Source organism: Oncorhynchus tshawytscha, linkage group LG03, assembly GCF_018296145.1.
Source record: "Oncorhynchus tshawytscha isolate Ot180627B linkage group LG03, Otsh_v2.0, whole genome shotgun sequence".
In the NCBI taxonomy this organism is placed as follows: Eukaryota; Metazoa; Chordata; class Actinopteri; order Salmoniformes; family Salmonidae; genus Oncorhynchus; species Oncorhynchus tshawytscha.
The window spans coordinates 21,371,117-21,397,788 of record NC_056431.1 but is presented as its reverse complement, the minus strand read 5'-3'; the positions used below and the strand labels follow the sequence as shown (position 1 = coordinate 21,397,788).

The following is a 26,672-nucleotide window of genomic DNA, read 5'->3' as shown; positions in this document are numbered from 1 at the left end:
TAACGCTGGGACTCGATATTTTACATAATGTTTGATGTTTATCATCAGGTCTCTACCTTCTTCTTCTCTCATTCCCTGATGTCAGGGTGCCGATGCTCTGAACACCGAAACCAAAGTCATGATAGATGTAGAACATGAGACCCCCTTCGCCTCTTAATTCAACTGAAATCAGTGCAATAAGTTGCATGTTTATCTCCCTCCCTATCTCCCTCGCGCTCTTTCTCAGTTGTCCTATGGCTCCAGCTCTCCAGCCTTGTCCAACAGGAACCGTTTCCCCACCTTCTTCCGCACCCACCCCTCGGCCACCCTCCACAACCCCACCAGGGTACGCCTCTTCCAGAAGTGGAAGTGGACCAAGATCGCTACCATCCAGCAGACCACAGAGGTCTTCACTTCGGTCAGTACACTCTCTCCGTCTATCTCTTCTCTCTATGGCTCTTTCTCACGCTCTCTTTCTATCGCTCTGTCTCTGTATCTCTCTCTGTCTCCCTTTCTTACACATCTTTCTTACACAGTGCCCTCTTCAGTGACTCTCCCACATCTTAATGAGCAAATGAGTGTGTGGGAGTGGGTGTGTGCGTACGTGTGACTTATATGTGGTATGATAGTCTTTTAAGTATTCAATCCCATGATTGATCGTGGATTTCCGAAGTAATTTGTTGGAATATTGGTGGTGAGAAATATTGATCAGGCGATACATCTCTCTGAGCAACCGGGTGGATAATGTGACTCTTGGGTTCTATCCTCTAACGGAAGTTAATGATCTCCTGCTTCCTTGATCTTTACTTTTCTCTATCTCTCCTCTTTCCTCTCTCTTTCCCTACGTCTATTCCTCTTTATCTTCTCCCCTTCTCTCTCTCTCTCTCTCTCTCTCGCAAATGTTCTTTCTCTTTCTCTCCTACTGTCCTTTATTATCTCTTTCCTATTTTACACTCACATTTCTTGTGCCTTTCCTCTCTCCTTTTCTCACCCCTTCCATCTTTCTTTCAATCTCTACCCCTCCCTTCTCTCTTTCTATCTTCCCCATCCCTTCTCTCGTTCGTCTTTCCTTCTCTGTTCTCTCTTCCTTCTCTGTTTCTATCTACCCCTTCTCTTCTTCTCTCATATAGACTCTGGATGATCTGGAGCAGAGGGTGAAGGAGGCTGGGATTGAGATCAGTGTGAGACAGAGCTTCCTCACCGACCCGGCTGTCGCTGTCAAGAACCTCAAGGTGCTTTGATGAAATATTCAATGGGGGACTGCTGTTGCTCTCCCCTGCTCACAGTTGCGCCTGTTAGCGAAGTGAGGTGATTTAATACAGGAAATGAATGCAGGAGGCTAATTAGCACAGCCAACTGCCAGCCTGTGAAGTGCCGCGATAGCTAGCTAGCAGAGTAGTACCATAGAATTGGAATAGTCAAAGTGTAAAGGCTTGTTGTATCATTATTATTGAGCTTATGTGAATGTATTTTCATTACGACGGCTTACATCATTGCGCTTGCTGTCATTGAATAGCGTCAGGATGCCAGAATAATCGTGGGGCTCTTCTATGAGACGGAAGCCAGGAAAGTGTTTTGCGAGGTGAGTGTTTTAAATATTTAAATCATCGGGCTATTAAATCATCGAGCTATTTATAGCTATTGACCTCTATTGTATCTTGAACCTCTATCTGAACAAATTGCAATTTTTATTTAATGAATTCTCATTTGTACTGTGGTGATGATGTAGCCTTGAGAAGCAAAGAATATTTCTGTGTAATTAAGAATTATTTAACAGACAATTAAGTGTTTCATCTTCTTCTTTTCTGTCTATTTTCCAAATGTTTCTCTCTCTCTCTCTCTCTCTCTCTGCCCTCCTCTTTTTTCCTATTTTATCTCTCTTTCACTTTCTCTCCCCCCTCTCTCTCTCTTCCTCCAACTCTCTCCCTCAATCCTCCAGGTATTTAAGGAGAAACTGTATGGGAAGAAATATGTCTGGTTTCTGATTGGCTGGTACGCTGATAACTGGTTCAAGATCAAAGACCCGTCCATCAACTGCACCATCGAGAACATGACAGAGGCGGTGGAGGGCCACGTTACCACGGAGATCGTCATGCTCAACCCCGAGACCGTCCGCGGAGCCTCTAACCTGGTGAGAACATCGGGGCCGGATCTCTTACTGATCCAGGATCAGGTCCCCCAAGTCCATGTAATGTTATTGATTATGATCCGCATTCCAACCTGGTGAGCAACATGTGTTCTCCATCTGGTCATGTCGTCCCTTCAATTTCACACGCTGCCAGCTTAGCTGTTGATTAGTTTCATATACCTTCCTCTACCTGCAGAGCAGAGGCTTGATATGCTTCTGCAATAGTACACTCTAGGGGCCCTTTAGGCTTTTCCACACCGCATGTTCTTAGCCCAGGGCAGAGACACATATTTAGAAATGTACATGAAATAAATATCCCTGACCCAGGGCTATCCCTAGTAAATATTCAACTTAGGTGACAATGGAACTCTGTGATTGGTTAGCCCCAAAAAGCTGCCGTAAAAGCTGTCTTGGCCCCGAGCTAAGTACACTACTTTTTGAGTTCAAAGGCTAGTAATACGTAAACATTACACAGTGCTTGAGGCTCCAGTATTGCCTAAATCTAAGTTGACCCTAATGCAACTAATATAGTGATTTGAATTATATAAATGTCATACTAATGAGTTTGATGGACAATAGTTCAGATTGAAAGCCACACGAATGGTGACCCTCATTTATCAACTCTTCCCCTTCCCTATGTCTGGTCCAATCAGACCTCTCAGGAGTTCCTTGGGGCGTTGATGAACCGGCTCGGGGGTAAGAACCCGGAAGAGACGGGGGGCTTCCAGGAGGCCCCTCTGGCCTACGACGCTGTCTGGGCCCTGGCCCTGGCCCTCAACAAGACTGTGGCCCCTCTGAAGGCCAAAGGTCGCAGGCTGGAAGACTTCAACTATAACAACCATGACATCACAGCAGAGATCTACCGCGCCCTCAACACCAGCTCATTTGAAGGCGTGTCTGTGCGTACAGGATGATGGGTCCTCCGGTAGAATATACTAGGGCCATGTTCATTAGGGCACAAAATGTTTGAAAACCTTTTGCAATGGGAAACGCAAATGAGTGTTTCTTATTATACAAGTCCAGGTAGTCCAACCCTGGCTGGAGGGTTAACACACCTGATTCAACTACTATACTTATCATCAAGCCCTTGGTTAGTTGAATATGGTGTGTTGGCTTGGAGCAAAAGCCTGCATACCCTATTTGTCCCAGGACAGGATTGAAGAACACTGCACAGTAAATTACACGTGTAATCTATGCATTGCCTCATTCAATCATCTACATGGACGACAGTAGATTTCTGACTTGATGTAGCACTTTTCTGTTTTTTTTTTCTCCTTCAGGGTCATGTGGTGTTTGATGCCCAGGGTTCCAGGATGGCGATGACCCTTATTGAGCAACTGCAAGGTAAAGTCATCTATCACCATTCCAAGCACATTTCAGCCTCTCCTTGTTCTGGACATTCTACAGTAGTAAAAAAAACAACAACAACAAACAACATAGGCATTTTTTATTGCTGCGCGACTGATTGTCAGTCAGTCCAGTCATTCGTCAAGATCAAGGCTGTCTGCTGACGCTTTTCTTTCTTCCCCCCTTGTTCTCACTCGTGTTTATTTGAGAGCCAAGCATTTTTAGGGGAGATTGCTGTGCAGTTTGTTTCATTGTCCTACAATGGCATGTGCAAAATGTGCTGGTTTATAAATGTGTTGAGTCAAGTCTTCTGTCTAATTGGATCAAAGCTAAAGGTGGCGGATTATTTTGTACCTTTGTTCTTCTTGGACCCCTAATGGATAAAAAAAAAGTATAATCAAAATGTGGTAGCCCTGCACTGGGTAGCATTTTGCGTGCCGCAGTGCTAGTGACGGGGTCGGCTAATCTGGTTAATACATCGAAAGCCTTGACTTGAATTTGTGAATGATTCTATTCCAATCAGTATTCATGGTTCAGGATGCCACGTACTCGTTCTCTCTCTCTGTCTTTCTTTCCCTGTTGTAGGTCTGTATCGGTCCCTCTCTCTGTATCGTCTCTCTCTCTCTTCATTCCAATTTCCCTCTTTTCTCTTTCTCTCTATTTGTGGATTTGAAATGTTCTGCCCCGCACCTCCGTAGCCTTCTTTTCATAATGATGTTTTGTCCTGTCGTTCATTTTCTAAGTGTTCTATTGTTTGTTGTCGTTTGAACCCATCATAACCCAAGGATATTATATAGGCAGGAAATGAATATGATTTGAGAAGATATTAATTGGACCCTCTCTCCCTCTCGCTGTGTAGGAGGCAGTTACAAGAAGATTGGATACTACGACAGCTCTCAGAAGAATCTCTCCTGGTTCGGCAACGATGTGTGGATAGGTGCGTCAGAGTTGATTACATTGTTTTTGTCAGGCTTCCTGTGTATGTCTCTCTCTGTGTGTAGGTGGGTGGGTGTGTGTGTGACTGTCTCACGGTGAGTCATCTATGTAACTATCTATCTCGTTCCCCTCACATTAGACCTACTGTTACGCCTTCTCTTTCTCTAAGCCCGCGCTGCCTCCATCCTTCATTTCCATGTTAGACAAATCACCACTTCTGGCTTTAAAAGCAATCATTTGGGCCCTCATCCTCCTTCACCCAGAATTAGTTTACACCCACAGCTCAGTGGCCAGACAATGGCAGTCAGGAAAGCCTGACCCCACCCACACTTCTTCACTTTGGGAAAGTTAAGCATCCAACACAGTCTGCAGAGAAATTCTATTACTGTTGATTTGCTTCAGCCACACCAAGACAAATGTTGTAGTTCAGTTGTTTACTGGCCCAGCCCTCCCTTGAGAGGTGACACACTTGTGCCTGGGCTTAGAATTACTGCACCGCTAGTCAATCGTGCATGCTGGGAGGCCAGAGAGAGGGCACCGTTGTAGACTTTTAATGAAACGATTTGTTGCAAAGGCTTAGCTTAGCCTCCGAGGGGAGCAGGGCCAATGGGTCCAATCAGAGATTACTCTCTGTAGGGCTGAGTTTGGTGGTCTTACTGTTCTGTAGTGTGACAGGAGTGAGCTTGGTGTGATGTAGGTTTACAGAGGTGAGGATGGTTTGTTCCAGAGGTGATGGAGTGGAGTCTAGTTTTCTGGAGAGTGATAGAGGTTAGTTTGTTATAGAGGTGATGGAGTGGAGTCTAGTTTTCTGGAGAGTAATAGAGGTTAGTTTGTTATAGAGGTGATGGAGTGGAGTCTAGTTTTCTGGAGAGTAATAGAGGTTTGTTTGTTATAGAGGTGATGGAGTGGAGTCTAGTTTTCTGGAGAGTGATAGAGGTTTGTTTGTTATAGAGGTGATGGAGTGGAGTCTAGTTTTCTGGAGAGTGATAAAGGTTATTTTGCTAGAGGTGACAGTGTTAAGTTTAGAGGTGACAGTGATAGAGGTTTAGAGGTGACAGTGATAGAGGTGACAGTGTTAAGTTTAGTTGCCCTGCACACTCTTAGAAAAAGGGTGCCAAAGGGTTCTTCAGCTGTCCTTATAGTAGAACCCATTTAGGTTCCATGTAAAAACCCTTTTTGGTTTCAACCATTTTGGGTTCCATGTAGAACCCTCTGTGAACAGCCGAAGAACCCTTTTAGATTTTAAATAGCACCTTTTTTATATAGTAACAGAGGTGTGTCTAGTTTGCTGGAGAGTCACAGCCCAATGGGCAAAACTGGTTGCCATGTCATTTTCCACGTAATTTCAACAACATCAAAAATGACGTTGAATCAAAAAGTCATCAACGTTTTTTCACCCAACTTTTAACCTAAATCCAATGGTGATTAAATCCATGTCACGTTAGTTGACAACTCAATCAAATGTAAATGAAAACTACACATTGAACTGACATCTGTAACCAGTGGGAGAGGTACGAGGTTAGTTTGTTATAGAGGTGACAGAGTATAGTTTTTTGCTATAGACATGACGGATTTGATTTTAGTTTGTTCTAGAGTTAACAGAGGTGAGTTTAGTTTGTTCTAGAGGTAATGAGGGTGAGTTTAGTTTGTTCTAGAGGTGACGAATGTGAGTTTAGTTTGTTCTAGAGGTAATGAATGTGAGTTTAGTTTGTTCTATAGGTAACGCAGGTGAGTTTAATTTGTTCTAGAGTTAACAGAGGTGAGTTTAGTTTGTTCTAGAGTTAACAGAGGTAAGTTGAGTTTGTTCTAGAGGTAATGAAGGTGAGTTTAGTTTGTTCTAGAGGTAACGAAGGTGAGTTTAGTTTGTTCTAGAATTAACAGAGGTGAGTTTAGTTTGTTTTATAGGTAACGAAGGTGAGATTAGTTTGTTCTAGAGGTAATGAAGGTGAGTTTAGTTTGTTCTAGAGTTAACAGAGGTGAGTTTAGTTTGTTCTAGAGGTAATGAAGGTGAGTAGTTTGTTCTAGAGTTAACAGAGGTGAGTTTAGTTTGTTCTATAGGTAACGAAGGTGAGATTAGTTTGTTCTAGAGTTAACAGAGATGAGTTTAGTTTGTTCTAGAGTTAACAGAGGTGAGTTTAGTTTGTTCTAGAGTTAACAGAGGTGAGTTTAGTTTGTTCTAGAGGTAATGAAGGTGAGTTTAGTTTGTTCTAGAGTTAATGAAGGTGAGTTTAGTTTGTTCTAGAGTTAACAGAGGTGAGTTTAGTTTGTTCTGTAGGTAATGAAGGTGAGTTTAGTTTGTTCTAGATTTTTTTCAGAGGTGAGTTTAGTTTGTTCTAGAGTTAATGAAGGTGAGTTTAGTTTGTTCTAGAGTTAACAGAGGTGAGTTTAGTTTGTTCTAGAGTTAACAGAGCTGAGTTTGGTTTGTTCTAGAGGTAACAAAGGTGAGTTTAGTTTGTTCTAGAGTTAACAGAGGTGTTTAGTATGTTCTAGAGGTAATGGAGGTGAGTTTAGTTTGTTCTAGAGGTAATGAAGGTGAGTTTAGTTTGTTCTAGAGTTAACAGAGGTGAGTTTAGTTTGTTCTATAGGTAACGAAGGTGAGTTTAGTTTGTTCTAGAGGTAATGAAGGTGAGTATTTTGTTCTAGAGTTAACAGAGGTGATTTTAGTTTGTTCTAGAGGTAATGAAGGTGAGTTTAGTTTGTTCTAGAGTTAACAGAGGTGAGTTTAGTTTGTTCTATAGGTAACGAAGGTGAGTTTAGTTTGTTCTAGATTTTTTCAGAGGTGAGTTTAGTTTGTTCTAGAGGTAACAGAGGTGAGTTTGGTTTGTTCTATAGGTAACAAAGGTGAGTTTAGCTTGTTCTAGAGTTAACAGAAGTGTTTAGTTTGTTCTAGGGGTAATGGAGGTGAGTGTAGGTTGTTCTAGAGGTAATGAAGGTGAGTTTAGTTTGTTCTAGAGGTTAATGAAGGTGAGTTTAGTTTGTTCTAGAGGTAACAAAGGTGAGTTTAGTTTGTTCTAGAATTAACAGAGGTGAGTTTAGTTTGTTTTATAGGTAACGAAGGTGAGATTAGTTTGTTCTAGAGGTAATGAAGGTGAGTTTAGTTTGTTCTAGAGTTAACAGAGGTGAGTTTAGTTTGTTCTAGAGCTAATGAAGGTGAGTTTAGTTTGTTCTAGAGTTAACAGAGATGAGTTTAGTTTGTTCTAGAGTTAACAGAGATGAGTTTAGTTTGTTCTAGAGGTAATGAAGGTGAGTTTAGTTTGTTCCAGAGGTTAATGAAGGTTAGTTTAGTTTGTTCTAGAGTTAAAAGAGGTGAGTTTAGTTTGTTCTAGAGGTAATGAAGGTGAGTTTAGTTTGTTCTAGAGTTAATGAAGGTGAGTTTAGTTTGTTCTAGAGTTAACAGAGTTGAGTTTAGTTTGTTCTGTAGGTAATGAAGGTGAGTTTAGTTTGTTCTAGATTTTTTTCAGAGGTGAGTTTAGTTTGTTCTAGAGGGAACGAAGGTGAGTTTAGTTTGTTCTAGAGTTAACAGAGGTGAGTTTAGTTTGTTCTAGAATTAACAGAGGTGAGTTTAGTTTGTTTTATAGGTAACGAAGGTGAGATTAGTTTGTTCTAGAGGTAATGAAGGTGAGTTTAGTTTGTTCTAGAGTTAACAGAGGTGAGTTTAGTTTGTTCTAGAGCTAATGAAGGTGAGTAGTTTGTTCTAGAGTTAACAGAGGTGAGTTTAGTTTGTTCTATAGGTAACGAAGGTGAGTTTAGTTTGTTCTAGAGTTAACAGAGATGAGTTTAGTTTGTTCTAGAGTTAACAGAGATGAGTTTAGTTTGTTCTAGAGGTAATGAAGGTGAGTTTAGTTTGTTCCAGAGGTTAATGAAGGTTAGTTTAGTTTGTTCTAGAGTTAAAAGAGGTGAGTTTAGTTTGTTCTAGAGTTAACAGAGGTGAGTTTAGTTTGTTCTAGAGGTAATGAAGGTGAGTTTAGTTTGTTCTAGAGTTAATGAAGGTGAGTTTAGTTTGTTCTAGAGTTAACAGAGTTGAGTTTAGTTTGTTCTGTAGGTAATGAAGGTGAGTTTAGTTTGTTCTAGATTTTTTTCAGAGGTGAGTTTAGTTTGTTCTAGAGGGAACGAAGGTGAGTTTAGTTTGTTCTAGAGTTAACAGAGGTGAGTTTGGTTTGTTCTAGAGGTATCAAAGGTGAGTTTAGTTTGTTCTAGAGTTAACAGAGGTGTTTAGTTTGTTCTAGAGTTAATGAAGGTGAGTTTAGTTTGTTCTAGAGTTAACAGAGCTGAGTTTGGTTTGTTCTAGAGGTAACAAAGGTGAGTTTAGTTTGTTCTAGAGTTAACAGAGGTGTTTAGTATGTTCTAGAGGTAATGGAGGTGAGTTTAGTTTGTTCTAGAGGTAATGAAGGTGAGTTTAGTTTGTTCTAGAGTTAACAGAGGTGAGTTTAGTTTGTTCTATAGGTAACGAAGGTGAGTTTAGTTTGTTCTAGAGTTAACAGAGGTGAGTTTAGTTTGTTCTAGAGTTAACAGAGGTGAGTTTAGTTTGTTCTAGAGTTAACAGAGCTGAGTTTGGTTTGTTCGAGAGGTAACAAAGGTGAGTTTAGTTTGTTCTAGAGTTAACAGAGGTGTTTAGTATGTTCTAGAGGTAATGGAGGTGAGTTTAGTTTGTTCTAGAGGTAATGAAGGTGAGTTTAGTTTGTTCTAGAGTTAACAGAGGTGAGTTTAGTTTGTTCTATAGGTAACGAAGGTGAGTTTAGTTTGTTCTAGAGTTAACAGAGGTGAGTTTAGTTTGTTCTAGAGTTAACAGAGGTGAGTAGTTGTTTCTAGAGTTAACAGAGGTGAGTAGTTGTTTCTAGAGTTAACAGAGGTGAGTTTAGTTTGTTCTATAGGTAACGAAGGTGAGTTTAGTTTGTTCTAGAGTTAACAGAGGTGAGTTTAGTTTGTTCTAGAGTTAACAGAGGTAAGTTGAGTTTGTTCTAGAGGTAATGAAGGTGAGTTTAGTTTGTTCTAGAGTTAACAGAGGTAAGTTGAGTTTGTTCTAGAGGTAATGAAGGTGAGTTTAGTTTGTTCTATAGGTAACGAAGGTGAGATTAGTTTGTTCTAGAGGTAATGAAGGTGAGTTTAGTTTGTTCTAGAGTTAACAGAGGTGAGTTTAGTTTGTTCTATAGGTAACGAAGGGGAGTTTAGTTTGTTCTAGAGTTAACAGAGGTGAGTAGTTGTTTCTAGAGTTAACAGAGGTGAGTTTAGTTTGTTCTAGAGGTAATGAAGGTGAGTTTAGTTTGTTCTGCAGGTAACGAAAGTGAGTTTAGTTTGTTCTATAGGTAACGCAGGTGAGTTTAGTTTGTTCTAGAATTAACAGAGGTGAGTTTAGTTTGTTTTATAGGTAACGAAGGTGAGATTAGTTTGTTCTAGAGGTAATGAAGGTGAGTTTAGTTTGTTCTAGAGTTAACAGAGGTGAGTTTAGTTTGTTCTAGAGCTAATGAAGGTGAGTTTAGTTTGTTCTAGAGTTAACAGAGGTGAGTTTAGTTTGTTCTATAGGTAACGAAGGTGAGTTTAGTTTGTTCTAGAGTTAACAGAGATGAGTTTAGTTTGTTCCAGAGTTAACAGAGATGAGTTTAGTTTGTTCTAGAGGTAATGAAGGTGAGTTTAGTTTGTTCCAGAGGTTAATGAAGGTTAGTTTAGTTTGTTCTAGAGTTAAAAGAGGTGAGTTTAGTTTGTTCTAGAGTTAACAGAGGTGAGTTTAGTTTGTTCTAGAGGTAATGAAGGTGAGTTTAGTTTGTTCTGCAGGTAACGAAAGTGAGTTTAGTTTGTTCTAGAGTTAACAGAGTTGAGTTTAGTTTGTTCTGTAGGTAATGAAGGTGAGTTTAGTTTGTTCTAGATTTTTTCAGAGGTGAGTTTAGTTTGTTCTAGAGGGAACGAAGGTGAGTTTAGTTTGTTCTAGAGTTAACAGAGGTGAGTTTGGTTTGTTCTATAGTATCAAAGTTGAGTTTAGTTTGTTCTAGAGTTAACAGAGGTGTTTAGTTTGTTCTAGAGTTAATGAAGGTGAGTTTAGTTTGTTCTAGAGTTAACAGAGGTGAGTTTAGTTTGTTCTAGAGTTAACAGAGCTGAGTTTGGTTTGTTCTAGAGGTAACAAAGGTGAGTTTAGTTTGTTCTAGAGTTAACAGAGGTGTTTAGTATGTTCTAGAGGTAATGGAGGTGAGTTTAGTTTGTTCTAGAGGTAATGAAGGTGAGTTTAGTTTGTTCTAGAGTTAACAGAGGTGAGTTTAGTTTGTTCTATAGGTAACAAGGTGAGTTTAGTTTGTTCTAGAGTTAACAGAGGTGAGTTTAGTTTGTTCTAGAGTTAACAGAGGTGAGTAGTTGTTTCTAGAGTTAACAGAGGTGAGTTTAGTTTTTCTAGAGTTAACAGAGGTGAGTTTAGTTTGTTCTAGAGGTAATGAAGGTGAGTTTAGTTTGTTCTAGAGTTAACAGAGGTGAGTTTGGTTTGTTCTATATGTATCAAAGTTGAGTTTAGTTTGTTCTAGAGTTAACAGAGGTGTTTAGTTTGTTCTAGAGTTAATGAAGGTGAGTTTAGTTTGTTCTAGAGTTAACAGAGGTGAGTTTAGTTTGTTCTAGAGTTAACAGAGCTGAGTTTGGTTTGTTCTAGAGGTAACAAAGGTGAGTTTAGTTTGTTCTAGAGTTAACAGAGGTGTTTAGTATGTTCTAGAGGTAATGGAGGTGAGTTTAGTTTGTTCTAGAGGTAATGAAGGTGAGTTTAGTTTGTTCTAGAGTTAACAGAGGTGAGTTTAGTTTGTTCTAGAGGTAATGAAGGTGAGTTTAGTTTGTTCTAGAGTTAACAGAGGTGAGTTTAGTTTGTTCTAGAGTTAACAGAGGTGAGTAGTTGTTTCTAGAGTTAACAGAGGTGAGTAGTTGTTTCTAGAGTTAACAGAGGTGAGTTTAGTTTGTTCTAGAGGTAATGAAGGTGAGTTTAGTTTGTTCTGCAGGTAACGAAAGTGAGTTTAGTTTGTTCTATAGGTAACGCAGGTGAGTTTAATTTGTTCTAGAGTTAACAGAGGTGAGTTTAGTTTGTTCTAGAGTTAACAGAGGTAAGTTGAGTTTGTTCTAGAGGTAATGAAGGTGAGTTTAGTTTGTTCTAGAGTTAACAGAGGTAAGTTTAGTTTGTTCTATAGGTAACGAAGGTGAGATTAGTTTGTTCTAGAGGTAATGAAGGTGAGTTTAGTTTGTTCTAGAGTTAACAGAGGTGAGTTTAGTTTGTTCTATAGGTAACGAAGGTGCGTTTAGTTTGTTCTAGAGTTAACAGAGGTGAGTTTAGTTTGTTCTAGAGTTAACAGAGGTGAGTTTAGTTTGTTCTAGAGTTAACAGAGGTGAGTAGTTGTTTCTAGAGTTAACAGAGGTGAGTAGTTGTTTCTAGAGTTAACAGAGGTGAGTGTAGTTTGTTCTAGAGGTAATGAAGGTGAGTTTAGTATGTTCTAGAGGTTAATGAAGGTGAGTTTTTGTTCTAGAGTTAACAGAGGTGAGTTTAGTTTGTTCTATAGGTAACGAAGGGGAGTTTAGTTTGTTCTAGAGTTAACAGAGGTGAGTAGTTGTTTCTAGAGTTAACAGAGGTGAGTTTAGTTTGTTCTAGAGGTAATGAAGGTGAGTTTAGTTTGTTCTGCAGGTAACGAAAGTGAGTTTAGTTTGTTCTATAGGTAACGCAGGTGAGTTTAGTTTGTTCTAGAGGTAACAAAGGTGAGTTTAGTTTGTTCTAGAATTAACAGAGGTGAGTTTAGTTTGTTCTATAGGTAACGAAGGTGAGTTTAGTTTGTTCTAGATTTTTTCAGAGGTGAGTTTGGTTTGTTCTATAGGTAACAAAGGTGAGTTTAGCTTGTTCTAGAGTTAACAGAAGTGTTTAGTTTGTTCTAGGGGTAATGGAGGTGAGTGTAGGTTGTTCTAGAGGTAATGAAGGTGAGTTTAGTTTGTTCTAGAGGTAATGAAGGTGAGTTTAGTTTGTTCTAGAGGTTAATGAAGGTGAGTTTAGTTTGTTCTAGAGGTAACAAAGGTGAGTTTAGTTTGTTCTAGAATTAACAGAGGTGAGTTTAGTTTGTTTTATAGGTAACTGAGATTAGTTTGTTCTAAGGTAATGAAGGTGAGTTTAGTTTGTTCTAGAGTTAACAGAGGTGAGTTTAGTTTGTTCTAGAGCTAATGAAGGTGAGTAGTTTGTTCTAGAGTTAACAGAGATGAGTTTAGTTTGTTCTAGAGTTAACAGAGATGAGTTTAGTTTGTTCTAGAGGTAATGAAGGTGAGTTTAGTTTGTTCTAGAGGTTAATGAAGGTGAGTTTAGTTTGTTCTAGAGTTAAAAGAGGTGAGTTTAGTTTGTTCTAGAGTTAACAGAGGTGAGTTTAGTTTGTTCTAGAGGTAATGAAGGTGAGTTTAGTTTGTTCTAGAGTTAATGAAGGTGAGTTTAGTTTGTTCTAGAGTTAACAGAGTTGAGTTTAGTTTGTTCTGTAGGTAATGAAGGTGAGTTTAGTTTGTTCTAGATTTTTTTCAGAGGTGAGTTTAGTTTGTTCTAGAGGGAACGAAGGTGAGTTTAGTTTGTTCTAGAGTTAACAGAGGTGAGTTTAGTTTGTTCTAGAGTTAACAGAGGTGAGTTTGGTTTGTTCTATAGGTATCAAAGGTGAGTTTAGTTTGTTCTAGAGTTAACAGAGGTGTTTAGTTTGTTCTAGAGTTAATGAAGGTGAGTTTAGTTTGTTCTAGAGTTAACAGAGGTGAGTTTAGTTTGTTCTAGAGTTAACAGAGCTGAGTTTGGTTTGTTCTAGAGGTAACAAAGGTGAGTTTAGTTTGTTCTAGAGTTAACAGAGGTGTTTAGTTTGTTCTAGAGGTAATGGAGGTGAGTTTAGTTTGTTCTAGAGGTAATGAAGGTGAGTTTAGTTTGTTTTAGAGTTAACAGAGGTGAGTTTAGTTTGTTCTAGAGTTAACAGAGGTGAGTAGTTGTTTCTAGAGTTAACAGAGGTGAGTAGTTGTTTCTAGAGTTAACAGGTGAGTTTAGTTTGTTCTAGAGGTAATGAAGGTGAGTTTAGTTTGTTCTGCAGGTAACAGAAAGTGAGTTTAGTTTGTTCTATAGGTAACGTGAGTTTAATTTGTTCTAGAGTTAACAGAGGTGAGTTTAGTTTGTTCTAGAGTTAACAGAGGTGAGTTTAGTTTGTTCTAGAGGTAATGAAGGTGAGTAGTTTGTTCTAGAGTTAACAGAGGTGAGTTTAGTTTGTTCTATAGGTAACGAAGGTGAGTTTAGTTTGTTCTATAGGTAACGAAGGTGAGATTAGTTTGTTCTAGAGGTAATGAAGGTGAGTTTAGTTTGTTCTAGAGTTAACAGAGGTGAGTTTAGTTTGTTCTATAGGTAACGAAGGTGCGTTTAGTTTGTTCTAGAGTTAACAGAGGTGAGTTTAGTTTGTTCTAGAGTTAACAGAGGTGAGTTTAGTTTGTTCTAGAGTTAACAGAGGTGAGTAGTTGTTTCTAGAGTTAACAGAGGTGAGTAGTTGTTTCTAGAGTTAACAGAGGTGAGTGTAGTTTGTTCTAGAGGTAATGAAGGTGAGTTTAGTATGTTCTAGAGGTTAATGAAGGTGAGTACTTTGTTCTAGAGTTAACAGAGGTGAGTTTAGTTTGTTCTATAGGTAACGAAGGGGAGTTTAGTTTGTTCTAGAGTTAACAGAGGTGAGTAGTTGTTTCTAGAGTTAACAGAGGTGAGTTTAGTATGTTCTAGAGGTTAATGAAGGTGAGTTTAGTTTGTTCTAGAGTTAACAGAGGTGAGTTTAGTTTGTTCTGCAGGTAACGAAAGTGAGTTTAGTTTGTTCTAGAGGTAACGAGGTGAGTTTAATTTGTTCTAGAGTTAACAGAGGTGAGTTTAGTTTGTTCTAGAGGTAATGAAGGTGAGTTTAGTTTGTTCTAGAGTTAACAGAGGTGAGTTTAGTTTGTTCTAGAGGTAATGAAGGTGAGTTTAGTTTGTTCTAGAGGTAACGAAGGTGAGTTTAGTTTGTTCTAGAGTTAACAGAGGTAGTTGAGTTTGTTCTAGAGGTAATGAAGGTGAGTTTAGTTTGTTCTAGAGGTAACGAAGGTGAGTTTAGTTTGTTCTAGAATTAACAGAGGTGAGTTTAGTTTGTTTTATAGGTAACGAAGGTGAGATTAGTTTGTTCTAGAGGTAATGAAGGTGAGTTTAGTTTGTTCTAGAGTTAACAGAGGTGAGTTTAGTTTGTTCTAGGTAACAAAGGTGAGTTTAGTTTGTTCTAGAGTTAACAGAGGTGAGTTTAGTTTGTTCTAGAGGTAACAAAGGTGAGTTTAGTTTGTTCTAGAGTTAACAGAGCTGAGTTTGGTTTGTTCTAGAGGTAACAAAGGTGAGTTTAGTTTGTTCTAGAGTTAACAGAGGTGTTTAGTATGTTCTAGAGGTAATGGAGGTGAGTTTAGTTTGTTCTAGAGTTAACAGAGGTGTTTAGTATGTTCTAGAGGTAATGGAGGTGAGTTTAGTTTGTTCTAGAGGTAATGAAGGTGAGTTTAGTTTGTTCTAGAGTTAACAGAGGTGAGTTTAGTTTGTTCTATAGGTAACGAAGGTGAGTTTAGTTTGTTCTAGATTTTTTCAGACGTGAGTTTAGTTTGTTCTAGAGGTAACAGAGGTGAGTTTGGTTTGTTCTATAGGTAACAAAGGTGAATTTAGCTTGTTCTAGAGTTAACAGAAGTGTTTAGTTTGTTCTAGGGGTAATGGAGGTGAGTTAGGTTGTTCTAGAGGTTAATGAAGGTGAGTTTAGTTTGTTCTATAGGTAACGAAGGTGAGATTAGTTTGTTCTAGAGGTAATGAAGGTGAGTTTAGTTTGTTCTAGAGTTAACAGAGGTGAGTTTAGTTTGTTCTATAGGTAACGAAGGTGCGTTTAGTTTGTTCTAGAGTTAACAGAGGTGAGTTTAGTTTGTTCTAGAGTTAACAGAGGTGAGTTTAGTTTGTTCTAGAGTTAACAGAGGTGAGTAGTTGTTTCTAGAGTTAACAGAGGTGAGTAGTTGTTTCTAGAGTTAACAGAGGTGAGTGTAGTTTGTTCTAGAGGTAATGAAGGTGAGTTTAGTTTGTTCTGCAGGTAACGAAAGTGAGTTTAGTTTGTTCTATAGATAACGCAGGTGAGTTTAATTTGTTCTAGAGTTAACAGAGGTGAGTTTAGTTTGTTCTAGAGTTAACAGAGGTAGTTGAGTTTGTTCTAGAGGTAATGAAGGTGAGTTTAGTTTGTTCTAGAGTTAACAGAGGTAAGTTGAGTTTGTTCTAGAGGTAATGAAGGTGAGTTTAGTTTGTTCTAGAGGTAACGAAGGTGAGTTTAGTTTGTTCTAGAGTTAAAAGAGGTGAGTTTAGTTTGTTCTAGAGTTAACAGAGGTGAGTTTAGTTTGTTCTAGAGGTAATGAAGGTGAGTTTAGTTTGTTCTAGAGGTTAATGAAGGTTAGTTTAGTTTGTTCTAGAGTTAAAAGAGGTGAGTTTAGTTTGTTCTAGAGTTAACAGAGGTGAGTAGTGGTTTCTAGATTTAACAGAGGTGAGTAGTTGTTTCTAGATTTAACAGAGGTGAGTGTAGTTTGTTCTAGAGGTAATGAAGGTGAGTTTAGTATGTTCTAGAGGTTAATGAAGGTGAGTACTTTGTTCTAGAGTTAACAGAGGTGAGTTTAGTTTGTTCTATAGGTAACGAAGGTGAGTTTAGTTTGTTCTAGAGTTAACAGAGGTGAGTTTAGTTTGTTCTATAGGTAACGAAGGTGAGTTTAGTTTGTTCTAGAGGTAATGAAGGTGAGTTTAGTTTGTTCTGCAGGTAACGAAAGTGAGTTTAGTTTGTTCTATAGGTAACAGAGGTGAGTTTAATTTGTTCTAGAGTTAACAGAGGTGAGTTTAGTTTGTTCTAGAGGTAATGAAGGTGAGTTTAGTTTGTTCTAGAGTTAACAGAGGTGAGTTTAGTTTGTTCTAGAGGTAACAAGGTGAGTTTAGTTTGTTCTAGAGGTAACGCAGGTGAGTTTAATTTGTTCTAGAGTTAACAGAGGTGAGTTTAGTTTGTTCTAGAGGTAATGAAGGTGAGTTTAGTTTGTTCTAGAGTTAACAGAGGTAAGTTGAGTTTGTTCTAGAGGTAATGAAGGTGAGTTTAGTTTGTTCTAGAGGTAACGAAGGTGAGTTTAGTTTGTTCTAGAGTTAACAGAGGTAAGTTGAGTTTGTTCTAGAGGTAATGAAGGTGAGTTTAGTTTGTTCTAGAGGTAACGAAGGTGAGTTTAGTTTGTTCTAGAATTAACAGAGGTGAGTTTAGTTTGTTTTATAGGTAACGAAGGTGAGTTTAGTTTGTTCTAGAGGTAATGAAGGTTAGTTTGTTCTAGAGTTAACAGAGGTGAGTTTAGTTTGTTCTAGAGGTAACAAAGGTGAGTTTAGTTTGTTCTAGAGTTAACAGAGGTGAGTTTAGTTTGTTCTAGAGTTAACAGAGCTGAGTTTGGTTTGTTCTAGAGGTAACAAAGGTGAGTTTAGTTTGTTCTAGAGTTAACAGAGGTGTTTAGTATGTTCTAGAGGTAATGGAGGTGAGTTTAGTTTGTTCTAGAGTTAACAGAGGTGAGTTTAGTTTGTTCTATAGGTAACGAAGGTGAGATTAGTTTGTTCTAGAGGTAATGAAGGTGAGTTTAGTTTGTTCTAGAGTTAACAGAGGTGAGTTTAGTTTGTTCTATAGGTAACGAAGGTGAGTTTAGTTTGTTCTAGATTTTTTCAGAGGTGAGTTTAGTTTGTTCTAGAGGTAACAGAGGTGAGTTTGGTTTGTTCTATAGGTAACAAAGGTGAGTTTAGCTTGTTCTAGAGTTAACAGAAGTGTTTAGTTTGTTCTAGGGGTAATGGAGGTGAGTGTAGGTTGTTCTAGAGGTTAATGAAGGTGAGTTTAGTTTGTTCTATAGGTTAACAGAAGGTGAGATTAGTTTGTTCTAGAGGTAATGAAGGTGAGTTTAGTTTGTTCTAGAGTTAACAGAGGTGAGTTTAGTTTGTTCTATAGGTAACGAAGGTGCGTTTAGTTTGTTCTAGAGTTAACAGAGGTGAGTTTAGTTTGTTCTAGAGTTAACAGAGGTGAGTTTAGTTTGTTCTAGAGTTAACAGAGGTGAGTAGTTGTTTCTAGAGTTAACAGAGGTGAGTAGTTGTTTCTAGAGTTAACAGAGGTGAGTGTAGTTTGTTCTAGAGGTAATGAAGGTGAGTTTAGTTTGTTCTATAGGTAACGCAGGTGAGTTTAATTTGTTCTAGAGTTAACAGAGGTGAGTTTAGTTTGTTCTAGAGTTAACAGAGGTAAGTTGAGTTTGTTCTAGAGGTAATGAAGGTGAGTTTAGTTTGTTCTAGAGTTAACAGAGGTAAGTTGAGTTTGTTCTAGAGGTAATGAAGGTGAGTTTAGTTTGTTCTAGAGGTGTTTTAGTTTGTTCTAGAGTTAAAAGAGGTGAGTTTAGTTTGTTCTAGAGTTAACAGAGGTGAGTTTAGTTTGTTCTAGAGGTAATGAAGGTGAGTTTAGTTTGTTCTAGAGGTTAATGAAGGTGAGTTTAGTTTGTTCTAGAGTTAAAAGAGGTGAGTTTAGTTTGTTCTAAAGTTAACAGAGGTGAGTAGTTTTTCTAGATTTAACAGAGTTGAGTAGTTGTTTCTAGAGTTAACAGAGGTGAGTTTAGTTTGTTCTAGAGGTAATGAAGGTGAGTTTAGTATGTTCTAGAGGTTAATGAAGGTGAGTAGTTTGTTCTAGAGTTAACAGAGGTGAGTTTAGTTTGTTCTATAGGTAACGAAGGGGAGTTTAGTTTGTTCTAGAGTTAACAGAGGTGAGTAGTTGTTTCTAGAGTTAACAGAGGTGAGTTTAGTTTGTTCTAGAGGTAATGAAGGTGAGTTTAGTTTGTTCTGCAGGTAACGAAAGTGAGTTTAGTTTGTTCTATAGGTAACGAAGGTGAGTTTAGTTTGTTCTAGAGTTAACAGAGGTGAGTTTAGTTTGTTCTAGAGGTAATGAAGGTGAGTTTAGTTTGTTCTAGAGGTAACGAAGGTGAGTAGTTTGTTCTAGAGTTAACAGAGGTGAGTTTAGTTTGTTCTATAGGTAACGAAGGTGAGATTAGTTTGTTCTAGAGGTAATGAAGGTGAGTAGTTTGTTCTAGAGTTAACAGAGGTGAGTTTAGTTTGTTCTATAGGTAACAAGGTGAGTTTAGTTTGTTCTAGAGTTAACAGAGGTGAGTTTAGTTTGTTCTAGAGTTAACAGAGGTGAGTTTAGTATGTTCTAGAGGTAATGGAGGTGAGTTTAGTTTGTTCTAGAGTTAACAGAGGTGTTTAGTATGTTCTAGAGGTAATGGAGGTGAGTTTAGTTTGTTCTAGAGGTAATGAAGGTGAGTTTAGTTTGTTCTAGAGTTAACAGAGGTGAGTTTAGTTTGTTCTATAGGTAACGAAGGTGAGTTTAGTTTGTTCTATAGGTAACGAAGGTGAGTTTAGTTTGTTCTATAGGTAATGAAGGTGAGTATTTTGTTCTAGAGTTAACAGAGGTGATTTTAGTTTGTTCTAGAGGTAATGAAGGGGAGTTTAGTTTGTTCTAGAGTTAACAGAGGTGAGTTTAGTTTGTTCTATAGGTAACGAAGGTGAGTTTAGTTTGTTCTAGATTTTTTCAGAGGTGAGTTTAGTTTGTTCTAGAGGTAACAGAGGTGAGTTTGGTTTGTTCTATAGGTAACAAAGGTGAGTTTAGTTGTTCTAGAGTTAACAGAAGTGTTTAGTTTGTTCTAGGGGTAATGGAAGGGTGAGTTTGGTTTGTTCTATAGGTAACAAAGGTGAGTTTAGCTTGTTCTAGAGTTAACAGAAGTGTTTAGTTTGTTCTAGGGGTAATGGAGGTGAGTGTAGGTTGTTCTAGAGGTTAATGAAGGTGAGTTTAGTTTGTTCTAGGTTGAGATTAGTTTGTTCTAGAGGTAATGAAGGTGAGTTTAGTTTGTTCTATAGGTAACGAAGGTGCGTTTAGTTTGTTCTAGAGTTAACAGAGGTGAGTTTAGTTTGTTCTAGAGTTAACAGAGGTGAGTTTAGTTTGTTCTAGAGTTAACAGAGGTGAGTAGTTGTTTCTAGAGTTAACAGAGGTGAGTAGTTGTTTCTAGAGTTAACAGAGGTGAGTAGTTGTTTCTAGAGTTAACAGAGGTGAGTGTAGTTTGTTCTAGAGGTAATGAAGGTGAGTTTAGTTTGTTCTGCAGGTAACGAAAGTGAGTTTAGTTTGTTCTATAGGTAACGCAGGTGAGTTTAATTTGTTCTAGAGTTAACAGAGGTGAGTTTAGTTTGTTCTAGAGTTAACAGAGGTAAGTTGAGTTTGTTCTAGAGGTAATGAAGGTGAGTTTAGTTTGTTCTAGAGTTAACAGAGGTTAGTTGAGTTTGTTCTAGAGGTAATGAAGGTGAGTTTAGTTTGTTCTAGAGGTAACGAAGGTGAGTTTAGTTTGTTCTAGAGTTAATGAAGGTGAGTTTAGTTTGTTCTAGAGTTAACAGAGGTGAGTTTAGTTTGTTCTAGAGGTAATGAAGGTGAGTTTAGTTTGTTCTAGAGTTAATGAAGGTGAGTTTAGTTTGTTCTAGAGTTAACAGAGGTGAGTTTAGTTTGTTCTGTAGGTAATGAAGGTGAGTTTAGTTTGTTCTAGATTTTTTTCAGAGGTGAGTTTAGTTTGTTCTAGAGGTAATGAAGGTGAGTTTAGTTTGTTCTAGAGTTAACAGAGGTGAGTTTAGTTTGTTCTAGAGGTAATGAAGGTGAGTTTAGTTTGTTCTAGAGGTAACAAGGTGAGTTTAGTTTGTTCTAGAGGTAATGAAGGTGAGTTTAGTTTGTTCTAGAGTTAACAGAGGTGAGTTTAGTTTGTTCTAGAGGTAACGAAGGTGAAGTTTGTTCTAGAGTTAACAGAGTGAGTTTAGTTTGTTCTAGAGTTAACAGAAGGTGAGTTTAGTTTGTTCTAGAGTTAACAGAGGTGAGTAGTTGTTTCTAGAGTTAACAGAGGTGAGTTTGTTTCTAGAGTTAACAGAGGTGAGTTAGTTTGTTCTAGAGGTAATGAAGGTGAGTTTAGTTTGTTCTAGAGGTTAATGAAGGTGAGTTTAGTTTGTTCTAGAGTTAACAGAGGTGAGTTTAGTTTGTTCTATAGGTAACGAAGGGGAGTTTAGTTTGTTCTAGAGTTAACAGAGGTGAGTAGTTTTTTCTAGAGTTAACAGAGGTGAGTTTAGTTTGTTCTAGAGGTAATGAAGGTGAGTTTAGTTTGTTCTAGAGTTGAGTTTAGTTTGTTCTAGAACGGGTGAGTTTAGTTTGTTCTAGAGGTAACAAAGGTGAGTTTAGTTTGTTCTAGAATTAACAGAGGTGAGTTTAGTTTGTTCTATAGGTAACGAAGGTGAGTTTAGTTTGTTCTAGATTTTTTCAGAGGTGAGTTTGGTTTGTTCTATAGGTAACAAAGGTGAGTTTAGCTTGTTCTAGAGTTAACAGAAGTGTTTAGTTTGTTCTAGGGGTAATGGAGGTGAGTGTAGGTTGTTCTAGAGGTAATGAAGGTGAGTTTAGTTTGTTCTAGAGGTTAATGAAGGTGAGTTTAGTTTGTTCTATAGGTAACGAAGGTGAGATTAGTTTGTTCTAGAGGTAATGAAGGTGAGTTTAGTTTGTTCTAGAGTTAACAGAGGTGAGTTTAGTTTGTTTTATAGGTAACGAAGGTGAGATTAGTTTGTTCTAGAGGTAATGAAGGTGAGTTTAGTTTGTTCTAGAGTTAACAGAGGTGAGTTTAGTTTGTTCTAGAGGTAATGAAGGTGAGTAGTTTGTTCTAGAGTTAACAGAGGTGAGTTTAGTTTGTTCTATAGGTAACGAAGGTGAGTTTAGTTTGTTCTAGAGTTAACAGAGATGAGTTTAGTTTGTTCTAGAGTTAACAGAGATGAGTTTAGTTTGTTAGAGGTAATGAAGGTGAGTTTAGTTTGTTCTAGAGGTTAATGAAGGTTAGTTTAGTTTGTTCTAGAGTTAAAAGAGGTGAGTTTAGTTTGTTCTAGAGTTAACAGAGGTGAGTTTAGTTTGTTCTAGAGGTAATGAAGGTGAGTTTAGTTTGTTCTAGAGTTAATGAAGGTGAGTTTAGTTTGTTCTAGAGTTAACAGAGTTGAGTTTAGTTTGTTCTAGAGGTAATGAAGGTGAGTTTAGTTTGTTCTAGATTTTTTTTGTTCAGAGGTGAGTTTAGTTTGTTCTAGAGGTAACGAAGGTGAGTTTAGTTTGTTCTAGAGTTAACAGAGGTGAGTTTAGTTTGTTCTAGAGTTAACAGAGGTGAGTTTAGTTTGTTCTAGAGGTATCAAAGGTGAGTTTAGTTTGTTCTAGAGTTAACAGAGGTGTTTAGTTTGTTCTAGAGTTAATGAAGGTGAGTTTAGTTTGTTCTAGAGTTAACAGAGGTGAGTTTAGTTTGTTCTAGAGTTAACAGAGCTGAGTTTGGTTTGTTCTAGAGGTAACAAAGGTGAGTTTAGTTTGTTCTAGAGTTAACAGAGGTGTTTAGTTTGTTCTAGAGGTAATGCAGGTGAGTTTAGTTTGTTCTAGAGGTAATGAAGGTGAGTTTAGTTTGTTCTAGAGTTAACAGAGGTGAGTTTAGTTTGTTCTAGAGTTAACAGAGGTGAGTAGTTGTTTCTAGAGTTAACAGAGGTGAGTAGTTGTTTCTAGAGTTAACAGAGGTGAGTTTAGTTTGTTCTAGAGGTAATGAAGGTGAGTTTAGTTTGTTCTGAGGTAACAAAGTGAGTTTAGTTTGTTCTATAGGTAACGAGGTGAGTTTAATTTGTTCTAGAGTTAACAGAGGTGAGTTTAGTTTGTTCTAGAGTTAACAGAGGTAAGTTGAGTTTGTTCTAGAGGTAATGAAGGTGAGTTTAGTTTGTTCTAGAGTTAACAGAGGTAAGTTGAGTTTGTTCTAGAGGTAATGAAGGTGAGTTTAGTTTGTTCTATAGGTAACGAAGGTGAGATTAGTTTGTTCTAGAGGTAATGAAGGTGAGTTTAGTTTGTTCTAGAGTTAACAGAGGTGAGTTTAGTTTGTTCTATAGGTAACGAAGGTGCGTTTAGTTTGTTCTAGAGTTAACAGAGGTGAGTTTAGTTTGTTCTAGAGTTAACAGAGGTGAGTGTAGTTTGTTCTAGAGGTAATGAAGGTGAGTTTAGTATGTTCTAGAGTTAACAGAGGTGAGTAGTTGTTTCTAGAGTTAACTAGAGTGTAGTTTGTTCTAGAGGTAATGAAGGTGAGTTTAGTTTGTTCTAGAGGTTAATGAAGGTGAGTACTTTGTTCTAGAGTTAACAGAGGTGAGTTTAGTTTGTTCTATAGGTAACGAAGGTGAGTTTAGTTTGTTCTAGAGTTAACAGAGGTGAGTAGTTGTTTCTAGAGTTAACAGAGGTGAGTTTAGTTTGTTCTAGAGGTTAATGAAGGTGAGTTTAGTTTGTTCTAGAGTTAACAGAGGTGAGTTTAGTTTGTTCTAGGTAGGTGAGTTTAGTTTGTTCTATAAACGAGGTGAGTTTAGTTTGTTCTAGAGTTAACAGAGGTGAGTTTAGTTTGTTCTAGAGGTAATGAAGGTGAGTTTAGTTTGTTCTAGAGTTAACAGAGGTGAGTTTAGTTTGTTCTAGAGGTAATGAAGGTGAGTTTAGTTTGTTCTAGAGGTAACAGAGGTGAGTTTAGTTTGTTCTAGAGTTAACAGAGGTGAGTTTAGTTTGTTCTAGAGGTAATGAAGGTGAGTTTAGTTTGTTCTAGAGGTAACGAAGGTGAGTTTAGTTTGTTCTAGAATTAACAGAGGTGAGTTTAGTTTGTTTTATAGGTAAACAGAGGTGAGATTAGTTTGTTCTAGAGGTAATGAAGGTGAGTAGTTTGTTCTAGAGTTAACAGAGGTGAGTTTAGTTTGTTCTAGAGGTAACAAAGGTGAGTTTAGTTTGTTCTAGAGTTAACAGAGGTGAGTTTAGTTTGTTCTAGAGGTAACAAAGGTGAGTTTAGTTTGTTCTAGAGTTAACAGAGCTGAGTTTGGTTTGTTCTAGAGGTAACAAAGGTGAGTTTAGTTTGTTCTAGAGTTAACAGAGGTGTTTAATGTTCTAGAGGTGGAGGTGAGTTTAGTTTGTTCTAGAGTTAACAGAGGTGTTTAGTATGTTCTAGAGGTAATGAGGTGAGTTTAGTTTGTTCTAGAGGTAATGAAGGTGAGTATTTTGTTCTAGAGTTAACAGAGGTGATTTTAGTTTGTTCTAGAGGTAATGAAGGGGAGTTTAGTTTGTTCTAGATTTTTTCAGAGGTGAGTTTAGTTTGTTCTGGAGGTAACAGAGGTGAGTTTGGTTTGTTCTATAGGTAACAAAGGTGAGTTTAGCTTGTTCTAGAGTTAACAGAAGTGTTTAGTTTGTTCTAGGGGTAATGGAGGTGAGTGTAGGTTGTTCTAGAGGTTAATGAAGGTGAGTTTAGTTTGTTCTAGGTAACGAAGGTGAGATTAGTTTGTTCTAGAGGTAATGAAGGTGAGTTTAGTTTGTTCTAGAGTTAACAGAGGTGAGTTTAGTTTGTTCTATAGGTAACGAAGGTGAGTTTAGTTTGTTCTAGAGTTAACAGAGGTGAGTTTAGTTTGTTCTAGAGTTAACAGAGGTGAGTTTAGTTTGTTCTAGAGTTAACAGAGGTGAGTAGTTGTTTCTAGAGTTAACAGAGGTGAGTAGTTGTTTCTAGAGTTAACAGAGGTGAGTTTAGTTTGTTCTAGAGGTAATGAAGGTGAGTTTAGTTTGTTCTGCAGGTAAGAAAGTGAGTTTAGTTTGTTCTATAGAATAACGAGGTGAGTTTAATTTGTTCTAGAGTTAACAGAGGTGAGTTTAGTTTGTTCTAGAGTTAACAGAGGTGAGTTTAGTTTGTTCTAGAGGTAATGAAGGTGAGTTTAGTTTGTTCTAGAGTTAACAGAGGTAAGTTGAGTTTGTTCTAGAGGTAATGAAGGTGAGTTTAGTTTGTTCTAGAGGTTAATGAAGGTGAGTTTAGTTTGTTCTAGAGTTAAAAGAGGTGAGTTTAGTTTGTTCTAGAGTTAACAGAGGTGAGTTTAGTTTGTTCTAGAGGTAATGAAGGTGAGTTTAGTTTGTTCTAGAGGTAATGAAGGTGAGTTTAGTTTGTTCTAGAGTTAATGAAGGTGAGTTTAGTTTGTTCTAGAGTTAACAGAGGTGAGTTTGTTTGTTCTAGAGTTAACAGAGGTGAGTTTAGTTTGTTCTAGAGGTAATGAAGGTGAGTTTAGTATGTTCTAGAGTTTGAAGGTTTTTGTTCTAGAGTTAACAGAGGTGAGTTTAGTTTGTTCTAGAGGTAACGAAGGGAGTTTAGTTTGTTCTAGAGTTTAGTTTGTTCTAGAGTTAACAGAGGTGAGTTTAGTTTAGTTTGTTCTAGAGGTAATGAAGGTGAGTTTAGTTTGTTCTGCAGGTAACGAAAGTGAGTTTAGTTTGTTCTATAGGTAACGCAGGTGAGTTTAATTTGTTCTAGAGTTAACAGAGGTGAGTTTAGTTTGTTCTATAGGTAACGAAGGTGAGTTTAGTTTGTTCTAGAGTTAACAGAGGTGAGTTTAGTTTGTTCTAGAGGTAATGAAGGTGAGTTTAGTTTGTTCTAGAGGTAACGAAGGTGAGTTTAGTTTGTTCTAGAATTAACAGAGGTGAGTTTAGTTTGTTCTATAGGTAACGAAGGTGAGTTTAGTTTGTTCTAGAGTTAACAGAGGTGAGTTTAGTTTGTTCTAGAGGTAATGAAGGTGAGTTTAGTTTGTTCTAGAGGTAACGAAGGTGAGTTTAGTTTGTTCTAGAGTTAACAGAGGTAAGTTGAGTTTGTTCTAGAGGTAATGAAGGTGAGTTTAGTTTGTTCTAGAGGTAACGAAGGTGAGTTTAGTTTGTTCTAGAATTAACAGAGGTGAGTTTAGTTTGTTTTATAGGTAACGAAGGTGAGATTAGTTTGTTCTAGAGGTAATGAAGGTGAGTAGTTTGTTCTAGAGTTAACAGAGGTGAGTTTAGTTTGTTCTATAGGTAACAAAGGTGAGTTTAGTTTGTTCTAGAGTTAACAGAGGTGAGTTTAGTTTGTTCTAGAGGTAATGAAGGTGAGTTTAGTTTGTTCTAGAGTTAATGAAGGTGAGTTTAGTTTGTTCTAGAGTTAACAGAGTTGAGTTTAGTTTGTTCTAGAGGTAATGAAGGTGAGTTTAGTTTGTTCTAGAGTTAACAGAGGTGTTTAGTATGTTCTAGAGGTAATGGAGGTGAGTTTAGTTTGTTCTAGAGGTAATGAAGGTGAGTTTAGTTTGTTCTAGAGTTAACAGAGGTGAGTTTAGTTTGTTCTATAGGTAACGAAGGTGAGTTTAGTTTGTTCTAGATTTTTTCAGAGGTGAGTTTTGTTTGTTCTAGAGGTAACAGAGGTGAGTTTGGTTTGTTTTATAGGTAACAAAGGTGAGTTTAGCTTGTTCTAGAGTTAACAGAAGTGTTTAGTTTGTTCTAGGGGTAATGGAGGTGAGTGTAGGTTGTTCTAGAGGTAATGAAGGTGAGTTTAGTTTGTTCTATAGGTAACGAAGGTGAGATTAGTTTGTTCTAGAGGTAATGAAGGTGAGTTTAGTTTGTTCTAGAGTTAACAGAGGTGAGTTTAGTTTGTTCTATAGGTAACGAAGGTGAGTTTAGTTTGTTCTAGAGTTAACAGAAGGTGAGTTTAGTTTGTTCTAGAGTTTGTTTTAGTTTGTTCTAGAGTTAACAGAGGTGAGTAGTTGTTTCTAGTTTGAGTTTGTTCTAGAGTTAACAGAGGTGAGTGTAGTTTGTTCTAGAGGTAATGAAGGTGAGTTTAGTTGTTCTAGAGGTTAATGAAGGTGAGTACTTTGTTCTAGAGTTAACAGAGGTGAGTTTAGTTTGTTCTATAGGTAACGAAGGGGAGTTTAGTTTGTTCTAGAGTTAACAGAGGTAAGTTGTTTCTAGAGTTAACAGAGTTTAGTTTGTTCTAGAGGTTAATGAAGGTGAGTTTAGTTTGTTCTAGAGTTAACAGAGGTGAGTTTAGTTTGTTCTGCAGGTAACGAGTGAGTTTAGTTTGTTCTATAGGTAACGAGGTGAGTTTAGTTTGTTCTAGAGTTAACAGAGGTGAGTTTAGTTTGTTCTAGAGGTAATGAAGGTGAGTTTAGTTTGTTCTAGAGTTAACAGAGGTAAGTTGAGTTTGTTCTAGAGGTAATGAAGGTGAGTTTAGTTTGTTCTAGAGGTAACGAAGGTGAGTTTAGTTTGTTCTAGAGTTAACAGAGGTAAGTTGAGTTTGTTCTAGAGTAATGAGGTGAGTTTAGTTTGTTCTAGAGGTAACGAAGGTGAGTTTAGTTTGTTCTAGAATTAACAGAGGTGAGTTTAGTTTGTTTTATAGG

The 26,672-nt window shown here is 37.5% G+C and overlaps 1 protein-coding gene across 2 annotated transcripts in view; it reads left to right on the top strand.

Moving 5' to 3' along the window:
• The window catches only part of LOC112223821 (gamma-aminobutyric acid type B receptor subunit 1-like), an 88,550-nt gene that overhangs the window by 23,673 nt on the left and 38,205 nt on the right, over positions 1–26,672 (top strand). Inside the window, exons 9-15 of one of the 2 annotated variants that reach the window (XM_042312143.1) lie at positions 227–397; positions 1,110–1,211; positions 1,496–1,561; positions 1,919–2,110; positions 2,761–3,006; positions 3,388–3,451; positions 4,314–4,391. In XM_042312143.1, the coding sequence (XP_042168077.1) occupies positions 227–397; positions 1,110–1,211; positions 1,496–1,561; positions 1,919–2,110; positions 2,761–3,006; positions 3,388–3,451; positions 4,314–4,391 (919 nt within the window). The remainder of the gene's footprint in view (positions 1–226; positions 398–1,109; positions 1,212–1,495; positions 1,562–1,918; positions 2,111–2,760; positions 3,007–3,387; positions 3,452–4,313; positions 4,392–26,672) is intronic. The other variant, XM_042312146.1, reaches the window with a different exon arrangement.